This window comes from Mus caroli, chromosome 11, assembly GCF_900094665.2.
Source record: "Mus caroli chromosome 11, CAROLI_EIJ_v1.1, whole genome shotgun sequence".
Classification (NCBI taxonomy): Eukaryota; Metazoa; Chordata; class Mammalia; order Rodentia; family Muridae; genus Mus; species Mus caroli.
Window position 1 is genome coordinate 68,909,664 of NC_034580.1, and position 19,187 is coordinate 68,928,850.

Here is a 19,187-nt window from a genome sequence, read left to right on the forward strand (position 1 = left end):
GGATATCTCAAACCCACTTAGACTAGGGACCAAAATATTCATGAGATGCAGAGGGAGGGAGGAACCAGGGTGGAAGAGGGAAGGGAGGATGGGGAAAGGGGGCCAGACTCAGGTATGAGGGAGACAGGAGGGCACAGGGAGGACCTCTAGAAAGTCCTAGAGTTTGAGATTTGAGAGGATACCAGGATTCAATGGGGATGAGATTAGCTGAAATGCCCATAAATGAGGAGATGGAACCTGAAGACCAACTCCAGTAGGTAAACATGGCCCCCAGTTGAGGCAAGGGACCACTTACCCATCTTCAAAATTTATAACCCATATTTATTCCTGTCAAAAAGAAATGCAGGGACAAAAATGGAGCAGAGACTGAAAGAAAGGCCATGCAATGACCAGCCAAAATTGGGATTCATCCCATACATGCACACCAAACCCTGACACTATTAATGAGGGCATATTGTGCTTTCAGACCGGAGTATGGCATGACTTTCCTCTGAGAGGTTGTACCAGCAGCTGACTGAGACACATGCTTGATACTTTGAGTCAACCATTTAATTGATATCAGAAACCCATATGGAAGATTTAGGGAAAGGACTGAAGGAGCTGAGGGGGAATTGCAACCCCATAAGAAGAACAACAGTGTCAACTAATCCAGACCCTCAGAGCTCCCAGAGACTAAGCCAAAACCAAGGAACATACATGGGCTGATCTATGCCCCTGGGAACATATGTAGCAGAGGACTGCCTTGTCCAGTCGCAATGGGAGAAGATGCACTCAATCTTGTGGAAACTTGATACCTAGGGAAGAGGGATGCTGGTGTGGGTAAGGAGGGGTGGGTGGTCAGGTGGGGGAGCACCCTCTCAAAGGTGGAGAGTGAGGGGGTGAAAAACTCAGGGACAGAGGACCAGGAAAGAGGCAACTTTTGGGGTTATTTGGGCACTTTACTCTACTTTTTGTTTGTTTTCTTTAAAGGTATTTTTAAAAGGCTTTAATTAATTGTTTAATATGTGCATTACAGAAAACAAAACACAAGAAGGCAAAAACAAAGTCAACCAGTCACAAGCATCTCAGTCCAATGTGTCACTCTAGATCCTGCAAGCATACATATACTTAGGTAATTGAGATTATACAGTATGTACCATGCTTTTGCCACATTGTAACTATTTACCAACTAAAAACCCCATGCTACACAAGGATTTTGATAAACAAGAATATACCATGCCATCTCAATCTGTCAAAAAAAAAAAGTCATCCTGTCTTCCTTGGCAACTGAAATTTCATAGAAGACAAAAACAGCAGACACTTTATTCTTCAACTCATAGGCATCTCAGTGGCCAAGGACAAGGCTCAGAGTTTGTAAACTCTTCCTGAGCCAGAGAGAAATGCAGGGGTAGGGAGAGGGGAGGGGGAGTGGGGAGGGAGAGAGTCAGGCATACACAGAGACATACGCACCATGGATGAAGGAGAAAAGGGCTACACAGAACTTTTATTTTTACTCAAAGGTTTTTGTAGCTTTTAGACAAAAAGTTCTCTATGTAAGAAAAAAAAAATACCTCATAGATAAAATGTTACCCAAAAAGAGAGTTACAAAAGGATGTCCATAGTAAGTTTAAAGCAGTGTTTCATTCTATAATCTCATTATATAGACAAAGCAACTGTTTCACATGCCCTTGCTTTATCATAGTGCACACCTGAGTCCTCATCCTTGGACCTGACCTAGAATGAATGTTTTTCCTTGATCACACATCTGTCTCATGCCTATTTCTATTTTTAGTGCAATTTATAAAAGCTCATTTTATTACTTATTATGCAGTCTTTACTTACTATTTGATGAGGAAGGGGACATTGTATTCTTGATTCTCATTTCATTACATCTTTGGGGGGAAAAACTAACACCATCTCCTTAAACATTCTTCCTAAAATTATTTAAATCAAATCAGGAATCTATAACATCATTAATTCATCTAAACAGTGTTAATTCTTGAAAGGTCATCTTCATGTTGATCAGCAGGAAATTTGTCCTAAAGGGTGGGCTGATGCCCAGGAATCATTGGGCTATGTAATAGTAGCAGGAAAGGCATATCAGCAGCAAAAAGCAAGCCTGGGACAAAGTCTCTAGGGCTGTGCATCTTCAGAGTACACCCATCGCAGCCATGCTAAATGGTGAGCCTTATCCAGAAAATTTACTTGCTTGCTATAGCCTTTCCTAGATGCCTCTGTCATATATAATATGTATATAACATAAATTACATATATGTATAAGTATATGCATACACATACATATAAATTACATGCACATTAACTACATGAGAACTACAATACTAAATATTATAAAACAAAAATCAATAAAAAGGTAAAAGTCAAAGTTCTATGATAAGCTATTATCCACTTTTGTAAATGTGTTGTGGTGTGTGTGTGTTTGTGTGTGTGTGTGGTGTGTGTGGTATGTGTGTGTGTGTGTGGTGTGTGTGGTATGTGTGTGTGTGTGTGGTGTGTGTGTGTGTGTGGTGTGTGTGGTGTGTGTGTGTGTGTGTGTGTGTGTGTGTGTGTGTGTTGTGATGTGTGTTTACAGAAGAGTAGTTATGTAGATCGGTGTGTGGGAGATGACATCAGATTTCAAGAAACAGGATAAAGTATGAAGAGAAGACTGTGTGGGAAGAGATGAGCTCAAGGAGTGCATATTTCTATTAATGATTACACAGATGCTCAAGCAGATATGTACCCCAGGCAGTGAGAAGCCCTTAGAGGCAGGACTGGCTTCACATGAAGATGATGTGGCAGAGGGTAGTAGACAGTAGACTATAAACAACTGGATTTGTGTGTCATCAAATACCAAGGACAACTGAGGAAATGAATGGACCAAAGTTATTCCATGCAATAGTCTCATAAAATATTAAAGGGAGGGCTGGTGAGATGGCTCAGTGGGTAAGAGCACCCGATTGCTCTTCCGAAGGTCCGGAGTTCAAATCCCAGCAACCACATGGTGGCTCACAACCATCTGGAACGAGATCTGACTCCCTCTTCTGGAATGTCTGAAGACATCTACACTGTACTTACATATAATAAATAAAAAAAAAGTTTAAAAAAAATATTAAAGGGAAAAAAACTATTCTTTCTACAGCAATGAGACAAAAAAGTGGAATTGCTTTATGGTTTCATACACATTCACACATTGCCCCTTCCTGTGAGACAAGAAGTCATTTAACTTCATGATCTTCAGTCTAAGGAACAGACTCTTCTCTATCTCTTTGAGACTGTCACAAGGGTATGAAAAAAAGCTGTCCACTAGAAATGTACATTTTACAAAGCAAAATAAGAATACACATAAATCTTTCTTCTTTCCTAAATCTTAGAGTAGTCTTAGTGGTCTCTAGTTATTAATCAATTCCAAATTAAAACGCATTATACAAATTGCAAATGTAAAAAATGATTCTAACAAATTTGTTCAGCATTAAGACTACCCAGAAAATATAACATGGGCAGAAAGTATATGGGGACTTAAGAGAAAAATATAATGTCAAAATCAATATGAGAGAACCTGTAGGAAAGACTAGAAGGAAGCTGGCTAGTGAAGAGGTTTCATTAATATACAGTGTCATAAACCCATTAATTAAATTAAATCAACTGATACATATGTGCATACAAAAATCAGGTTAACATGATAAAATTTTGTAGTAACATAAGGGAACAGAGATCATGTAACACAGTATCTAATCCACTGTGCATTTATAGGACTGTTTATGCAAGTTAAGGAAGAAGTTGAAGACAGATATCAAAGACAGTAATGCCTACTTTGATTACTGCACCAATCCTCTTCTTGTTCATGTATTGAACAATTATGTAACATAGACTTCCTTGTAAGTACTATGATGAGGGACAATATCTGATATAAAATATCAATACATTTATTACATAAAATTAGATAACAATCCAAAGTACTGCCATTACAGAGAGATTTTCTTACTGAAGATAACTCTTATTAGGGCCCTCTTCATGTCTCTATTCCTCAGGCTGTAGATGAAGGGGTTCAGCATGGGAGTCACCACTGTGTACATCATGGCCATGGAAATCTCCTTCACAGTAGAATTATTACCTGATGGACATAAGTAGAGACCAATAATTGTCCCATAAAACAAGGTCACCACGGACAGATGGGAACCACAGGTGGAGAAGACCTTGTGGATGTCCTGAGAAGATGGAACCTTGAGAATGGAGAAAAAAATCCTTACATAAGACATAACAATGAGTAGAAATGGAATAATACTGATGATCCCTCCCATGATAAATATCATCAACTCATTAACATAAGTGTCTGAGCAGGACAACTTCAGAAGAGCAGAAATGTCACAGAAAAAGTGAAGAATGACATTGTTCTCACAAAAAGACAATCTAGCCATGAGTAGGGTATGCAGCAGGGCATGGGATATTGTCAGCATCCAGAGTAGTAGCACTAGTAAAACACAAAACTTTGTGCTCATGATGCTGGTATAATGCAAAGGAAAGCAGATGGCCACATAGCGGTCATAGGCCATGACCACAAGAAGGAAGCTCTCCATATCTCCAAAAAACATAAAGAAGTACAACTGTGTCAAGCAGCCTGCATAGGATATCGTTGGAACTTGGCTCTGCATGTTCTGAAGCAATTTAGGTATTGTGACAGAGGAAAAGCAGAGATCAGAGAAGGATAAGTTGCTGAGAAACAAGTACATGGGTGTGTGGAGATGGGAGTCCAGTCGAACAAGGAGAATGATTAACAGGTTTCCCAGGAGAGTGGTGAGGTACATGGCCAGGAGCAGGGCATAGAACAGGAGATGATACTCTGACGAGATGGGTAGACCCAGGAGGAGGAACTCCAAGATGAGAGTTTGGTTTTTTCCAGCCATGCTTCCAATGACTTTTAAAAAAAATTACATTTCCTTAAACTCCCAGTGGTTGAGACTGTATGAGATCATCGATCAATTCCACTCTTTTATCTCACTTGTTTATTAAAAAGAATTTTCCTTTATTGTTCACATTCTTTAGTTTTTATATTCTTTGCCTCACTATGTCATTGAATAAACTTGGTCTATTTATTGCCTCAGTTGTCCTTGGTAGATGATAACATACAAACCAAATCTTGTACAGTCTGTTGATACTTCCACCCAACATCCATATCCACATTTCAATGAAAAAGGACATGGATTGTGACATACAAGATACGTTGTATACTCTACATTAACTAAACTTATGGTCATCAAAGTAATTATAGACTCTACATTCAAATATGTTGTCTTTATACTTATGTTGCCTTAGCATTTTCTACTTTTCTAGTTTTGACTTATCACATTTAATTGCTTCTGGTATGAAAAATGTATTGCCATTACAATTTCCTGCCTGAGACATATACTCAAATTTAAGGAAAAATTTATATTCAATCCATAAAGTTACCCTTCTTCAAATTCCTCACAATATAAAGTCACTAAACTTAGCCTTTTAAAATAAAATTTTTATACTCTGTGTTTAGCTGCAGAGATGCAATCATGTATTTATCGAAAATATTCATATGATTCTGCTGATAATGATGTAGGAAAATAAACACAATGAACATTTTATAAAGTATCAGTTAATTTTAATACCTCCCTTGTTTCATGTTCAGATATCCACAACTAACAAGACAGTTTTTATAGGAACTGGTTTAAGTCTTAAAAGCAATTTTGGTCAAATTATAGTTCTAAGTATTTTTATGAAGGTATTTGACTACGTTTTAAAATTTAAGTTAGTTATTAACATATCACAGTGAAGTAATTGACATTTCATAATATGGCAAGCCTCATGGTGAGCAGTTAATAGATTAAACAAAAAAGAAAACTACAGAAATATAAGGGAAATTCTGCACCTAGCTTCTCAGAATTATTGGTATTCTGTGAGTTAGTGGGTCCCATATTTTATGAAGGCTTACAAAAAGAGATCACAAAGCAAAGATCACTTCTGATGGCTGCTGCTGCAGAACTAATGGACTTTAACTCTTCAGTTGTAAAACTCGTAATTTCTACCTGAATAGTAGATGAGGCTGTCCCAGGGAAATGGTTCTAGCATTTATTATACAATCTGTTTACCTGGAACTCTCTGGAAACTTTGATTCTGGTTTTAAATCTGATACTCAATTTTATAAATGGACACTCAGGTGATATGAATATTCTTGTCCATGGGTTGAAGTAATGAGCAAGTACATGCAGAACTTGAAATTGTAGATTTTTGAACATTTTTTATAGAATTCTCTTTGAAGTTTACTAATCAACCAAAACTAAAGTCTTACTAAATGAAGGCCTAGGCACGTCAGCATTGCCCCTTCTCTGAAGAGTTGTTATCAGGTTGAAATGGGAAAAATGAGCAGTAAGTAAATATAATAAAGTCCTCAATTAACAAAGTTATTATTAATGTAATTGTGGAAAAATTATTTCTAAAATATTTCAAAGTGTTACAAAGTATAAAAGTGGCAAAAAATTATGTCATACCTGAAATTTGCCAGTGATGCTATCATAAAACTGGAAATGTAAGATCTGTAGTTTGGAGGACAGAAAGATACATCCTGAAAATTTATCTAGAATGGTAGAAGGTGTATTATGGTGTCTGCTTCAGATTCTGGCCACCTTTATTCATTATAAGAACAGGAAAGAACATCCTCTGCAGCCAACATCTTCTTACATGTCCCCTTCTTGCCATTTATGGACCCAAAGGGCTCTGCATCCCTGAGGAACCCTGATCTTGTGCAATTACCCAAGACCTATATAGGACCAATTTGTCAAAGCCCTGAGGTGGGGGCAGATGATAGTCACTGATCACTCCTTCATGTACTTAGTGGGAAGGTGTAAATAGAGAGAAAATCGGATGCATACTTAGCCTTCGCCTGTTTATGAAATGGACAGGAATTATGTGTAATACAGTCTTTACTAAGGCAAATCTATTTAAAAACCAGTGAAGGAATGTGAATGCTGTTTTGAGCTAGATTATGAATTTGTGAGAATGGAGTTGTTCAGAGCATTCTTTTGTTACTCTCTAAATTCTCTTGGCATGTATAGCATGCCTTTTCTTTCATTTCTTCTTCTTGTTTTCCTTCTTATAAATATAGTAGTTTAATATATACCATATTCTTTTTTAACATTTTATTATATTTTTCTTTATTTACATTTCAAATATTATCCCCTTTCTTAGTTTCCTCTCTGAAAATCCCCATTCCCTCCCCCATGCCCTCTACCCTATCCCCCTGCTTACCAACCAACCCACTCCTGCTTCCTGGACCTGGAAGTCCCCTACACTAGGGAATAGAGCCTTCACAGGATCAAGGGCCTCTCTTCCCATTGATGACTGACTAGGCCATCCTCTGCTATGTTTGCAGCTGGAGCCATGAGTCCCACCATGTGTACGCTTTTGTTGGTGGTTTAATCCCTGGGAGCTCTGGGAGTACTGGTTAGTTCATATTCTTGTTCCTCTTATGGGGCTGCAAACCCATTCGGCTTATTGGGTCATTTCTCTAGCTCCTTCATTGGGGACCCTGTGCTCTGTCCAATGGATGGCTGTGAGCATCCAATTTTCTATTTGTCAGGCACTGGGAGAGGCTCTCAGGTGACAGCCAGGTCAGTCTCCATTCAGGAAGCACTTGTTGGTGGCCACAAAAGTGTATGGGTTTGGGGATTGTATATGGGGCAGATCCCCAGGTGGGGCAGGCTCTGCATGATCATTCCTTCAGTCTCTGCTCCACACTTTATCTCTGTAACTCATTCCATGGGTATTTTGTTCCCCCTTCTAAAAAGTATTGAAGTATCTACACTTTGGTATTCCTTCTTCTTGAGTTTCATGTGGTTTGTGAATTACAGTTCTGGGTATTCTGAGCTTCTGGGCTAATATCCATGTATCAGTGAATTCATATCATAGGTGTTCATTTGTGATTGGGTTACCTCACTCAGGATGATATCCCCCAGTTCCATCCATTTGCCTAAGAATTTCATAAATTCATTGATTTTAATAGCTAAGTAGTACTCCATTGTGTATATGTATCATATTTTTGGTATCTATTCCTCTGTTGAGGGACATCTGGGTTCTTTCCAGCTTCTGGTTTTTATAAATATGGCTGCTATCAACATGGTAGAGCACGTGCCCTTATTACATGTTGGGGCATCTTCTGGGTATATGCCCAGGAGTGGTATAGCTGGGGGTTCTCAGGTACTACTATGTCCAATTTTCTGAAGAACTGCCAAACTGCTTTCCAGAGTATTTGTACCAGATTTCAATCCCACCATCAAAGGAGGGGTGTTCCTCTTTCTCCACATCCTCATGAGCTACTTCTGTCACCTGAGTTTTTGATCTTAGCAATTCTGACTTGTGTGTGAGATGGAATCTCAGGGTTCTTTTGATTTGCATTTCCCTGATGACTAAGGATGTTGAACATTTCTTTAGGTTCTTCTCAGCTATTTGAGTGTCCTTAGTTGAAAATTCTTTGTTTAGCTCTGTATCCCATTTTAATAGTGTTATTTGGTTCTCTGGTGTCTAACTTCTTGAGTTCTTTGTTTATATTCGATATTAGTCCTCTATCAGATTTAGGTTTCGTAAAGGTCTTTCCCAATCTTATGGTTGCAATTTGGTCCTATTGATAGCTTCTTTTGCCTTACAGAAGCTATGTAATTTTATGAGATCCCATTTGTAAATTCTTTATCTCAGAGCATAAGCTATTGGTATTCTCTTCAGGAAATTTTGTCCTTCCTAACTTTCTTTTCTATTAGTTTCAGTGTATCTGGTTTTATGTGGAGGTCTTTGATCAACTTGGAATTGAGCTTTCTACAAGGAGATAAGAATCAATTGATTTGCATTCTTCTACATGCTACCCGCCAGTTGACCCAGCACAATTTGTTGAAAATTATGTCTTTTTTTGAGTAGATGGTTTTAGTTCCNTTGTCAAAGATCAAGTGACCATAGGTGTGTAACTTCATTTTTCGGTCTTCAATTCTATTCCATTAATGTACCTGCCTGTCACTATACCAATCCCATGCAGTTTTTATTAAAATTGCTCTGTAGTACCACATGAGGTCATGAATGGTGATTCCACCAAAAGTTCTTTTATTGTTGAGAATAGTTTTCACTATTCTGTGTTTTGTTATTCCAGATGAATTTGCAAATTGCTCTGTGAAGGATTCAGTTGGAATTTTGATGGGGATTGCATTGAATCTGTAGAATGCTTTCCGAGAGATAGCCCTTTTTAATATGAATCCTGCCAATCTATGAGCATGGGAGATCTTTCCATCTTCAGAGATCTTCTTGGATTACTTTCTTCAGAGAATTGAATTTTTATCATATAGATCTTTCACTTGCTTAGTTAGAGTCAAACCAAGGTATTTTATAGTATTTGTGATTATTGTGAAGGGGGTTGTTTCCCTAATTTCTTTTTCAGCCTGTTTATCTTTTGTGTGAGGAAGGCCACTGATTTGTTTGAGTTAATTTTATTTCCAGCTAATTTGCTGAAGTTGTTTATCAGGTTTAAAAATTCTCTGGTGCAATTTTTGGGGTTATATAAAATTACTATCATATCATCTGCAAAAAGTGATATTTTGACTTCTTCCTTTCCAATTTGTATCCCTTTGATCTCCTTTTGTTGTCTAATTGCTCTGCTAGGACTTCTAGTTGTATATAGAATAGGTAAGGAGAGAGTGTACAGCCTTCTCCAGTCCCCGATTTTAGTGGAATTGCTTCAAATTTCTCTCCATTTAGTTTGATATTGGCTAACAGTTTGCTGTAGATTGCTTTTACTATATCTAGGTACAGGCCTTGAATTTCTGATCTTTCCAAGACTTTTAACATGGATGATTGTTATGATGTGTTCTTAGATTTGATTTACTAGAATTTTATTGAATATTATCACATCAATATACATAAGGGAAATTGGTCTGATGTTTTGTTTCTTTGATGTGTCTTTGTGTGGTATAGGAATCAGAGTAATTGTGGTTTCCTAGAACGAATTGTGTAGAGTTCCTTCTGTTTTTATTTTGTGGAGTAATTTGAAGAGTATTGGTATTGGATCTTTTTTGAAGGTCTGATAGCACTCTGCACTAAACCCACCTGGTCCTGGGCATTTTTGGTTGGAAGAATATTAATGACTGTTTCTATTTCTATAGGAGATATGGAACTGTTTATATCATTTATCTGATCCTAATTTAACTTTGGTACCTGGTACCTGTCTACAAAATTGTCAATTTCATCCAGGTTTTTCAGTTTTGTTGAATATAGGCTTTTGTAGTAGGATTTGATGATTTTTTGGATTTCCTCAGTTTCTGTTTTTATGTCTCCCTTTTCATTTCTGAGCTAATCTCACTAAGGGTTTATCTATTTGGTTGATTTTCTCATAGAACCAGCTCCTGATTTGGTTTATTCTTGGTATAGTTCTTTTTGTTTCCATTTGATTGATTTCAGCCTTGAGTTTAATTCTTTCCTGCCTTCTACTCCTCCTGGGTGTATTTGATTCTTTTTGTTTTAGAGCTTTCAGATATGTGGTCAAGCTGCTGGTGTATGCTCTTCTATTAAAAACCACATTCAATTCCTCTTCCACCATAGGCTCATGACCATATCATAAAGCACAGCACACTTAATTCAACTTTAATAGTCCAATGGTTTTTATGCTCTCAATACAATTTAAAAATCAAGAATATTTTCTGAGACTCAAAGGAATCTCTCAACTGTATCCTTCTATAAGCTAAAAATTAAAATAATATAATCCTAAGGTATAATGTAATAGAATATTCATTAACATTAAAGGGGGGAGTAAGGAAATAATAAATTTTAGACCTAAAAAAAGACCCAATCCCAGAAGATCAAAACCCAAATTCTACAACTCCATTTCTGTCTTCTGGAACTATATGATCAAAAGGTTAAGATGGCTCTAGTCTCCAGCTTTTATGTTTGCAATATATAGCTCTTCCTTGGGCTATTTCTAATTACTATGTAGAGCTGTTTTTGGCCAGTGTCTCATAGTTCTGGCATCTTCAACATATTGGCTTCTCTTCTAAAACCCAGGAATCCATTTCACAGCTTTATTCAATGGTTTCTTGTCCTCTCAGCACATACACTTCACTTGCTGTCTGTTTTTGGTGGCTCCCTGAAACCATGGAAGAACACTTTGTGAACCCTTCATTCTCAAGTCTTCCATGTCTCTAATAAAAGCACAGTATATCCATATCTGTGTATCCATATCTGCCAACCACAGTTATAAGCTTGGTTTGGAGCCTGGCCTTTTTGAATCACCCATATGCTCTTTTACAAATTGGAAACTTAGGTGGGATGGGTCTTGCCATGTGATTACTCTTAACATTGCTCCAGTACAGAGAAGGCCTCTTCTTAACCGTGCTAATCTGTTTAACAACTACGGTTTCTTTTCCAGCCCTCTTAAGGGTTCTTTTCACTCCAAGCTGGGCATTTTTGTTTTGTTTTATTTTTTGCCCAAATCGCTCCTTTTATATAAATCCTACATATGTGTTATAGATAATAATGATTCTACCAACTCAGAATTATGGATTATTGATAATTTCTCTATGAAAGAAATTAGTCCATCAATTTAAATATTACTCTCAGCCATGTTACCAGGACAAGGGTGAAAGTCAGCCAGATTTTCTGCTAAAACACCATGCAATCTACACCTAGACCAGTTGTTAATATTGTTCCTGTCTGAAATATATTGAGCTGTTGCTTCATAATCTGCATTGCTCTCAGCATGATTGTCTTCCAGGGTCCTACTTGAATGGTCCTTTTAAGGTCTACTTACATTCAGCCACTTTCATAGTCTAAAGTTACAAACTCTTCCACATTCCTAAAAAAATTAACAAAATAAACCAACACACCAACCAACCAACTGATCAATCAATAAAAAAAAACATGGTCCAGTTCTTCAAAGCAACACCTTACTCTCTGATACCAACTTACATATTAGTTACTTTTCTGATGGTATGATAATGTGCCATGTCTGAGTCAAATTTCCAAAAGAAGTTTATCAGATGTGGTTGCTCAGGTAACTAGATAGAAAGTGACATCATAAATCAAGACATGTAATAAAAGACAAAGGTCACTCTTGGGAAGCACATAAAGAGTTCAAGGTTCTTCATATTGGATTTGTTGCCACAGGACCACACTTGGGGTTATCTTTGGGACAATTAAGAACAGCAGCAGGGAGTCCTGAAGCTATAGGATACTAATGGATATGTAAGGGCTAACAAAGGGATATAAAGTGATCAAATGGGGTAGGTTGGTTGCCATAAGAAGAGGTAGCAGAAGAAATAAATCCAACATAAATGAAGGCCCATGCCATCCTGATGCTAAGATTTTAAAAAGAATATGGATATTTTCTTTCAGGAGTGAGAGAAAATGAAGAGAAATTGTATAATAATCACATTTATTCCTCAAACATGGGTTCATATCTTTAAACTGTGTGTTATGGGAGGTTGTTGAGCTCCACATTCCAGGTGCAAAACAAATAAGGTTACCTTCCCTACTTGACTTTATATGAAGAATAAAAATACATATCTATAAAGTTTTTGAGTTCAAAATCTAAAAATACAAATGAACATGGAATAGAATCCTTAAAAATCTAAATTATTCACCTCTAGCTCAATGTCTCAATAGTGTAGCAAAATTACAGCCCTTGGGCATAAGATAATTCCTACAAAATCTCAACGCTGTAGTGACAGTTTTACAAAAGTTTATTTAGGGCAAGGCCATCTTGGAAAATATTACATAGCAATGAAAACAAATTAGAATGAGGAGAGCATTTAGATATAAATTTGTATGCAGTTTTCTATAGGATGCTATATGTGGGAGACATTATTATATATCATGGATGATGAGATTTCTGTCTGTTGTGAATATTGAAATCAGGTCATGAAGCATATTTTAAAAGTGAAACATAGGAGAAAAAAAGTTCAGAACACAATGATATGATCCCAGAACACATATTAATGATGTATGGAATTGAAACGTCATTTAGAAAAGTATAACATAAGAGTTCTTGTGGGCAGAGTTTTGACTAATTATGAGTTCATATTTACTCATTCCATCTTTGCCTTTTTCATGTCTAACCAGACAACACTAGGTAGGAGAGAAAGAAGGCTAGAGGGAAAGGGGGGATTGGATTTCCTTAGATTACATCTTGATGATTAGGGTCATTGGGTTCCCTGGGACAATTTTGATCTTCTTTCTAGAATATGCTTATTGTACACATGTATATGTTTGTGGTTTGTTTATATGTATATATGTGTGTTACATCATCTGTATATTATTACTAACATTTTTTGTACATTTTGCCTATTTACATGTTTATTGTACATGTATATATGTGTGTGGTTTATGTGTATATATCCAGTCAGCAACCAGCAACCAGCAAGCAACAAACAGCAAAAAAACAAGAGCAGGGGAGGCAGCAACAGCAGTGGCAGCAGCAGCAGTACTTGTAGAAGGAACAGCAGCAACTGCATTTGCTCTTGGGGTCTAGTAATTGTATACTACTCAATTACTTCATAAAATCATCTGAAATGTAGTGATCATAGTCAAAAGATAGTTTTCTTTTGAAGCACTCTTTTTAGGGCCCCCTTCATGTCTCTGTTCCTCAGGCTGTAGATGAAGGGGTTCAGAATGGGAGTTACCACGGTGTACATCATAGACATGACAGTGTCCTTTAGAGTAGATTTATTAGCAGATGGACATGAGTAGAGGCCAATAATTGTCCCATAGAACAGTGACACCACAGAAAGATGAGAACCACAAGTGGAGAAGACCTTGTGGATGCCTTGAGTTGAAGGGACCTTGAGAATGGAGGAGATGATGCGTGCATAAGACACTGTGATGAGTGAAAATGGAAGAATAACAACAAGCCCTCCTATGATCAATATCACCAACTCATTAATGTGAATATCAGAGCAGGACAGCTTCAGGAGAGCAGACAGATCACAGAAAAAATGGGGGATCACGTTGTTTTCACAGAAAGACAACCTAGTTAAGAGCAAAGTGTGCAACATGGCATGGGATGTGGTCAGCAACCAGGACAGCAGCACCAGACTCACACAGAGCCTGGGGCTCATGATGCTGGTGTAATGAAGAGGGAAGCAGATGGCTACATAGCGGTCATAGGCCATGGCCACAAGGAGGAAGCTCTCAAGATCTCCAAAAAACAAAAAGAAGTACATTTGTGTCAGGCAGCCTGCATAGGGGATGGAAGGAACTTGGCTCTGCATGTTCTGCAGCAGTTTGGGCATTGTGACAGAGGAAAAGCAGAGGTCAGTGAAGGACAAGTTACTGAGAAACAAGTACATGGGTGTGTGGAGATGGGAGTCCAGTCGAATAAGGATGATGATTACGAGGTTCCCCAAGACAGTGGTGAGGTACATGGCCAGGAACAGGGCATAGAACAGATGCTGGAACTCGTGGGGGATGGGCAGACCCAGGAGGAGGAACTGAGAGATGGTAGTCTGGTTGTTGTTTCTATGCATGATCTTTCTGTAGTATCTATAAAGGTAATAGTAGGCTTCCTATGAATATAGAATTAAAATAAACATATATGGAAGACAAATGCTTTACAATAATCTTATATTCAACACATATCTCTGTATTCCCAATAGCTAGACTTTCTATAACAATGAATTCTTTGGTTTCTTATATGTGTTTTAATATTTCATCCTTTGCCGGGCGTGGTGGTGCACGCCTTTAATCCCAGCACTCGGGAGACAGAGTCAGGTGGATTTCTGAGTTCGAGGCAAGCCTGGTCCACAAAGTGAGTTCCAGGACAGCCAGGGATATACAGAGAAACCCTGTCTTGAAAAATCAAAAAAAATATATATTTTATCCTTTAAATTCTCCTCTTATCTGAGATACAAAATATGTTGGCTTTCTCTTATTTCTGAGTTGGTTATGTGGCCTCAGTGATTATGTTTTGATTCACTTCTGCAAATTTCTTGCATTTCAATGTTCTTTAGGCCTTATTGAAGATTGTCTTATTTTATTATTATAAATCTTAAGCAATGAGAACTTCAGTAATGGCTTACATTACAACTTAAGACTCAGGTTGGATTTCTTTCTACCTTATCCTCAGAACTCTGATTTCTAAGGATGAATGAATTTTCCCTAGAATGTGCTGCAGACCTTGTAAATACAGCAGATTCCACACAAAACTCCCATATTCAGATCCTTCCTCTGCTATCCCATCATTCTTCACTCTTCCATATCACTCAAAGTAATCTGTGATCAAAGATGAAATCTGACAGTTTTATTTCATTCATTCATTTCTTTCACTATTGTACTCCATAATTAAATACTATAGTGATCTGTGATCAAAGATGAAATCTGACAGTTTTATTTCATTCATTCATTTCTTTCACTATTGTACTCCATAATTAAATACTATAGATGCTGAAGTTCATATTTTAGTTATCCTAATTGTTACTAAGAAATTATTATCCCACTTGAACTATTGAATCCACATCTCAATTTACTCTGATTCTGAACCCACAAAGCTCTTAAAAGAGCTTTGTTTTGCTCTTTACACGTAAAGTGAAAAATCAAATCATTTTTCTTTTCTAACCAATTGTTTGTTGGATTATCAGTGCTTGGATGATAAAATATAAATTTCTTTCAGGGACACACTTCACACTGATGTCCCTAAGTTTCCCTTCCTCCGCAGTCACATTTAGTCATACAAATACTCTGTATTATATTCAGCTGTATATATCCAGCTATGCTGGATTTAGGGTATATTTTACAGTGTTCTGCCTTTCACAACTGATATTCCATCTGCCTGACAGTTTCTTCCATTTGCTCCCACTCTCCTGGATTGACATTTATCCTTCAGTATCTCTGGCTTTCTTAGATAAGTCTCCCAAGTCTGTCTAAAGCAGATGAGAACTACTAGCTTTTCCTCACTGGGTCTGCTACTCATCATACAGCACCCAATGCTTCAGTCTGACTCCAACAGATTGTAGATTCCATTCTGGAAAGGCATGTCTGCCCTTGACCTGCTTATTGACTGCATTTACCCAACACAACATTAATATTATTATCTGCATTTTCCAATAGAAAATGCAGTCATTGTTTTTAAAAGACTTTAACATTCTATGAAATTACAATATCTAACACTGTTAATTCTTTCCTGACAAGACTTTCTTGGGTTAGTCCTTTTCTTCTACTTTTGACTTTCTGTTATAATTTGCACACATGGACAATATCATAGACCTCTATGTTTGAGACTAACTCATGTTACCAAATCAAATGATATTCTGCACATAGTTCCACTTCATTTCATATGATGTCATTGATATCAGCATGCTAAGAAAAAATATGGTGACAATTTTAATAAGTGTGGAAATATTTCTATGCTAGTCTGATGTGACCTTCTCCAATATGCATGGCCCAAGTTCTCACTAATTTTATGTGTTATCTCTGTTTTTTTCTTCTACTAGTATTGTACACATTATGCAATTGGACTAACATTTACCTCAGTTCACTTTGAGTGGGTCAAATTACCTGGCATAATGTAATGTCTTTATAAACACAACTAAAGGCACTGATGAAAAATATGCCATCTTCCAAAGAAGAAAATACTCTGCTTGCTGAGTTCCTTTAGTTTCAAGACCATAGTTTCCAGATGTGTCCTGAATATCAGTCCACATACAGTTTTCAGATTGGCCAGTTTCTAATTCAGGGATTTGATTTATTAAAAACTGACCTTAATTTATACTTTCTATTGCAATTATTTTCTACCTTTAAGCCCACTTTATGTGAATATCCTATGGCTGTTTTCGATTTCTGAGATAATCTAACTTCATTAAAACTCACTATAGATTAAATCTTATAAAAAAAAACATGAACCTTGCAGGAAAACTGACTGCTTATATCTTCCCCTTAAAGTGATTAATTTGTCTTGATTAACAAGTTTTATATTTCACAGTTATCTGTCAACATTAAGGGAAGGAAAATGTCTACTGAAAACTCGGATACAGATTGCCAGAAGTATAACTTCTCATATAACTGAGATGATAACATTTCTGTTGTTGAGTGTGACTAGGAATCACAGATAAGAAAGTTGATGTGCAACTGTTGCATGAAGTACACAGCTTCATGATTCCCAGAGCTGTGGGAATCCAAGTTCCCTGGCTACAGATAACCTAAGGATCAACTAAGATGGTACTTTTAAAATTTAATGTGAGTGAAAATTCACCACTATGTTTATTAAAATGTTGATGTTACTTTTTGATTACAATATTACATTTTTAATTCACACCCAAAAACAGGGTATTGTGGTTTTAAATGGACTTAGCCACCTTTTAATTGACAGATTATTAGGTTTGTTTGGTTTTTTTTTAGAAAAATTAAAGTTCTATTTCTGATACGAAATTTACAGTTCATTAGTGTCTTCAGGAAAATTGAGAGATATGACATTAATTCATTATTTTTTCAAATTTCTTCAGATAAGTTTAAAATAAAAAAGTTTAAGAAGTACTGCATAAAACCTGAGTGGACTAGAGAGTTGTGGTTACACTGAAGTGATAGTGTTTGTTAAGAATATAATATTTAATGATATAAATGAATATTATCATAAATATATCTATGGAAAACTTAGCATGCTTGTAGAAGGTAGGAAAACTTGAAAGACAGAGAGGTATCAAACAGAGAAATATCAATTCCAAAACTACACTCTGAAGACTATCATACAATTCGGGAAAACTCGACCATCCTTCTCAACTTACCTGGGATGTATTCAAGTGACTCTGGGACACCGGCCTAAGCCCCTATTCCTATATTAATTGCAGAACTGTGAAGTAATTCCTCTATGTTTATAATCTGTGTATTATCCCTCCTCATGTCTTCCACAATACCCAGCCCTGAGCCAGAGGGAACTTGTTCTCTGGGGTCCAGACCCTGGAATAACTCACTAAAGACACATTAATTAGCCAGAATCATTCTGGAACAATTAAGGGTCCTGCAACTGTGAGAGATCAAGCCTTGATGACATCTAGCTCTGTTTATGGGAAGGTGGTAATGGCACGGAACTCATAGGTGGATGTGTAGTCATTGATTCCATTGGAAGTTGACAGGTATCTTTCATGCCCAGAACATATTTTATGGAATGTTAAAGGTGCATTTGGAAGATTCCTAAAGTACTCAAGCACAATACTCTGCATGACTTAAATATATTAAAAGTATGACAGTTCAACCTAAAACGTTCAGATTTTGTGGCATCATACTAAGAGAACTGCATGCTTTTGGAAAGATTCCCAGATTACCCACTCTCCTTACAACCTAACTTGCTGTAAACAGGCCCTAGGAGAGATACACATGCTACTAACAAGTATCTGCTGTATATGAGGCAATTTCTATATATGTCAATAGATAAAAAAAAAATTAACTCCTTCAAATCATGTTAAATTATTTTTCAGGTAAATGTATTTTTAAAGTCTATGGCTCTTTACCTTTCCAGGTGAAACTTCACATTACCCTGTCCCACCACATATACCTACCATTGTTCACAGGTCCATAGATCACATATTAACTCCTGCTCTCAGTCCTGTAGCACTTGGCTCTCATCATCTGATTCAGATGCTGCAGAGATGCTTTATCTAGTGTTATACTGGTTATACTGAAAATTTTCATTCCAGAGGAATCTAAATGTTTATTTGTTTTACAAACATTGGATTATATATTGCACTTACATTTGCATGAAAATACTATATGGTATCTCTAAATTATCCAGTATTTTAAGTCCTAATCTCTATTCTAGTTGTGCAAAAAAAAATCCAAGACATTTTTATTGATTAATATCATTCATCTCACATGGAGTGACAACCCTACTTTTTGTGTAATATTTTACAGAAGTATTATGTTTTGATTGGATATTTTTCCTCAAACTCAGATGTTGAAGGGTTTGTTGCAAATGCAGTGTTCAAAGGGCTTTGCAGACATGATGGTATCTTTACAACCCTGACCCAGTCAAGAGATCCATCCAATGATGGGTCACAATGTGATAGCATTATGGAGAGATTGGAGAAGCTAAGATGTAGCACATGTTTGGAGGAGGTAGACCACAAGCAGTTTTTGAAGACTACACTTGTTTCTGTTGCATCATCATCATCACTACCACCACCACCATCCTCTCTCTCTCTCTCTCTCTCTCTCTCTCTCTCTCTCTCTCTCTC

At 37.0% G+C, this 19,187-nt stretch overlaps 2 protein-coding genes across 2 annotated transcripts; both read right to left on the reverse strand.

The window, feature by feature from the left end:
* Positions 1-3,941: 3,941 nt before the first annotated feature.
* On the reverse strand, positions 3,942-4,880 carry LOC110304965 (olfactory receptor 1500-like). The gene has a single exon (XM_021176678.1). It carries the CDS (start codon positions 4,878-4,880, stop codon positions 3,942-3,944), a length of 939 nt encoding a protein of 312 aa, XP_021032337.1.
* Positions 4,881-13,553: 8,673 nt separating this feature from the next.
* LOC110304603 (olfactory receptor 1468-like) lies at positions 13,554-14,492 on the reverse strand. The gene has a single exon (XM_021176009.1). The coding sequence runs from the start codon at positions 14,490-14,492 to the stop codon at positions 13,554-13,556; it is 939 nt and encodes a 312-aa protein (XP_021031668.1).
* Between the last annotated feature and the right edge of the window lie 4,695 nt (positions 14,493-19,187).